The sequence below is a fragment of the Carlito syrichta genome, unplaced genomic scaffold (genome assembly GCF_000164805.1).
Source record: "Carlito syrichta isolate Samal-C Ts95f unplaced genomic scaffold, Tarsius_syrichta-2.0.1 Scaffold138301, whole genome shotgun sequence".
Taxonomy (NCBI): domain Eukaryota; kingdom Metazoa; phylum Chordata; class Mammalia; order Primates; family Tarsiidae; genus Carlito; species Carlito syrichta.
In genome coordinates this window covers 6,981-9,727 of record NW_007082397.1, presented here as the reverse complement: position 1 = coordinate 9,727, position 2,747 = coordinate 6,981, and the positions used below count along the sequence as shown (strand labels likewise).

General features: G+C 59.2%; 1 protein-coding gene across 1 annotated transcript in view; it reads left to right on the top strand.

The window, feature by feature from the left end:
• MMP17 (matrix metallopeptidase 17) overlaps window positions 1-1,869 on the top strand; it is a gene marked incomplete at its 5' end in the record, with an annotated part of 12,644 nt that extends 10,775 nt beyond the window's left edge. The window contains one exon of the mRNA XM_008049829.2: window positions 1,033-1,869. Within this exon, the coding sequence (XP_008048020.2) occupies window positions 1,033-1,370 (338 nt within the window). The remainder of the gene's footprint in view (window positions 1-1,032) is intronic.
• Between the last annotated feature and the right edge of the window lie 878 nt (window positions 1,870-2,747).

The window sequence follows — 2,747 nt, the reverse complement described above, 5'->3', positions numbered from 1 at the left end:
CAACTTGGTGAGACCTCATCTCTACAATAAATCAAAAATTAGCCAGGTGTGGTAGCATGCGCCTGTAGTCCCGGCTACTTGGAAGGCTGAGGTGGAAGGATAGCCAGAGCCCAGTAAGTCAAGGCTGCAGTGGCCGTGAGCATGCTACTACATTCCAGTCTGGGCAACAGGGTGAGACTCCAACTCAAAAAATATATATATGGCCAAGCGCAGTGGCCCAAGCCTGTAATCCCAGCAATTTAGGAGGCCAAGATGAGAGGATTACCTGTGCTCAGGGGTTCGAGACCAGCCTGAGCAACTTGGTGAGACCTCGTTTCTACAATAAATTTTAAAAGGCTGGGCATGGTGGCTCATGCCTATAATCCCAGCACTTTGGGAGGCTGAGGTGAGAGGATTGCCTGGATTCAAGACCAGTCTGGTCAGCTTGGCAAGACCTCATCTACAATAAGTCAAAAAAAGTGATTGATTTAGTTCCAGCTACTTGGAAGGCTGAGGCAGAAGAATCATCTGAGCCCAACAGGTCGAGGCTGCAGTGGCCATGAGCATGCCACTGCACTCCAGCCTGGGTGACAGAGTGAGACTCCAACCCAAAAAATTCGATCAATCAATCAAAAAATAAGCCGGCTGTGGTAGCATGTGCCTGTAGTTCCAGCTACTTGGAAGGCTGAAGCGGAAGGAAGGTCTGAGCCCAGCAGCTTGAGGCTGTGGTGGCCTTGAGCGTTTCCCAGCACTCAGCCTCGGCGACAGAGTGAAACTCCAACTCCAAAAAGTATAGTTATATATATATACATATATATCTATCTCTCCAGTGAGGAAGAGAAATGCTAAGAGGTCTCCCAGTCCATCCCCCATCTCTGGTAACCTCCTACCAAGTGTCCCCAGCCATGTGGGTGCCTCTCCCAAGGCCACCTGCTTCATGTCCCCACAGGCCCTGCTGTGCTTTGCTGTGTCGGTCTGTTGCTGTCTGCCCAAGTCCCTTTGCTGGCCGTGGGCTGGGCCGGCCCGGAGCTCAGCGCGTCCTCCTCCCCGCAGGTGCTTCCTACTTCTTCCGTGGCCGGGAGTACTGGAAGGTGCTGGATGGCGAGCTGGAGGCGGCGCCTGGGTACCCGCAGTCCACAGCCCGGGACTGGCTGGTGTGTGGGGACCCGCCAGATGACAGCTCTGAGGCCGCGGGCGCAGACGGGGCCCCGCCAGGACAGCACGAGCAGAGCCGCTCAGGGGATGGCTATGAGGTCTGCTCCTGCACCTCCCTGGCCTCCCCTCTCCCAGTGGCCTCGGGCCTGCTGGTGGCTGCCACCACACTGCTGCTGCTGCTGCCGCTATTTCCACCAAGTGTTCTATGGACCGTGGCCTGGGCCTTGGCACTGTGATGGGGAGGCAGGACAGCCAGCCACGGAGGGCAAGGACTCTGCTCTACCCCCGACCTCGGAGTAGGTGTCCCTGGAGGGAGCCTCTGGCCTCAGATGAGGTCAGGCCGCCACCGCCCCAGAGCCGAGAGAAGGGCCGGGAGAGACGGCCCCGCCGAGGACCAGGAAGACTGTCTGGCCAGGCTGGGGCCCAGCTCTGCCCTTGCACCAGCTAGTGACTGCATCACACAGGACTTTACTGTCCAGCAAAGCGACGTCTGTCCCTAGAGGACGTCCAGTCGGGCCACACCACCCCCTCAGGTCCTGGAAGGAGTAGCCGGGCTGGGAGGAGCCCCTCCTCCGAGCGTCACCACCGCCCCACCCGCGTGTGCACTGCCACCCCTGGTGCTTCCGCCCGCCCACTGGGGCCTGAGTCCCCGGTCCCCGTGGAGCCACCAGCCCCCAGCGGGTGGCACGTCTCCCCTGTGACGCGTTCAATCAACATGACCTCCCTGCTTTGTAACTACTGGCTCAGGTCCCTGGTGCACGCGGGGCCCAGGGGTGGGTACCTCGGGCCTCAGGGCGCTGCAACCTGCCCGGAGAAAGGGTCCCTGCCCCTCGAGTGTGGGGGCTCCCGGAAGGCCTGCGGGCACGTGCCTCCCCCTTGCTTTCACCAGCACCTTCCTCGGCAGCATCTTCTCAAGTTCTCTGTGTCCCCAAGGGACCAAAACCCCATTTTGCAGACGGCAAAGTTGAGGCCCGGAACCAGGAAAGGAGCCTCCTTGCTGCAGGCAGGGGCCAGGCCTCATATCATTCTCAGCCACCAGTGGTCACAATGAAGGCGCCCACACTGGCAGGTTCCCTTCTCAGTGTGGGATACATGGAAGATGTATGGCCATTCCCAGGGGGTCACTCTGGACACAAAGACTGGCCGAGCCGGGCTCAGCGGCTCAGCCTGTAATCCCGCACCTTTGGGAGGCTGAGATGAGTGAATTACATGAGCCCACGGGTTCGAGACTCGCTTGGGCAACTTGGCGAGACCTCATCTCTACAATAAAATCAAAAAAATTAGCCGGGCGTGGTAGCGCGCGCCTGTAGTTCCGACTACTCGGAAGGCTGAGAAGGAAGGATCGCTGGAGCCCAGCAGGTCGAGGCTACAGTGGCCGGGAGCAGCCACTGTACTCTAGTCTGGGCGACGGAGCAAGACTCCAACTCAAAAAATAAAAGACTGGGCTGAGGTGAGTGGATTGCCTGAGCCCGCGGGTTCGAGACCCGCCAGGGCAGGCGAGACCTCATCTCTACAATAAATTCAAAAAAATTAGCCGGGCGTGGTAGCGCATGCCTGTAATTCTGGCTACTCGGAAGGCTGAGGCGGAAGGATCGCCGGAGCCCGGCAGGTCG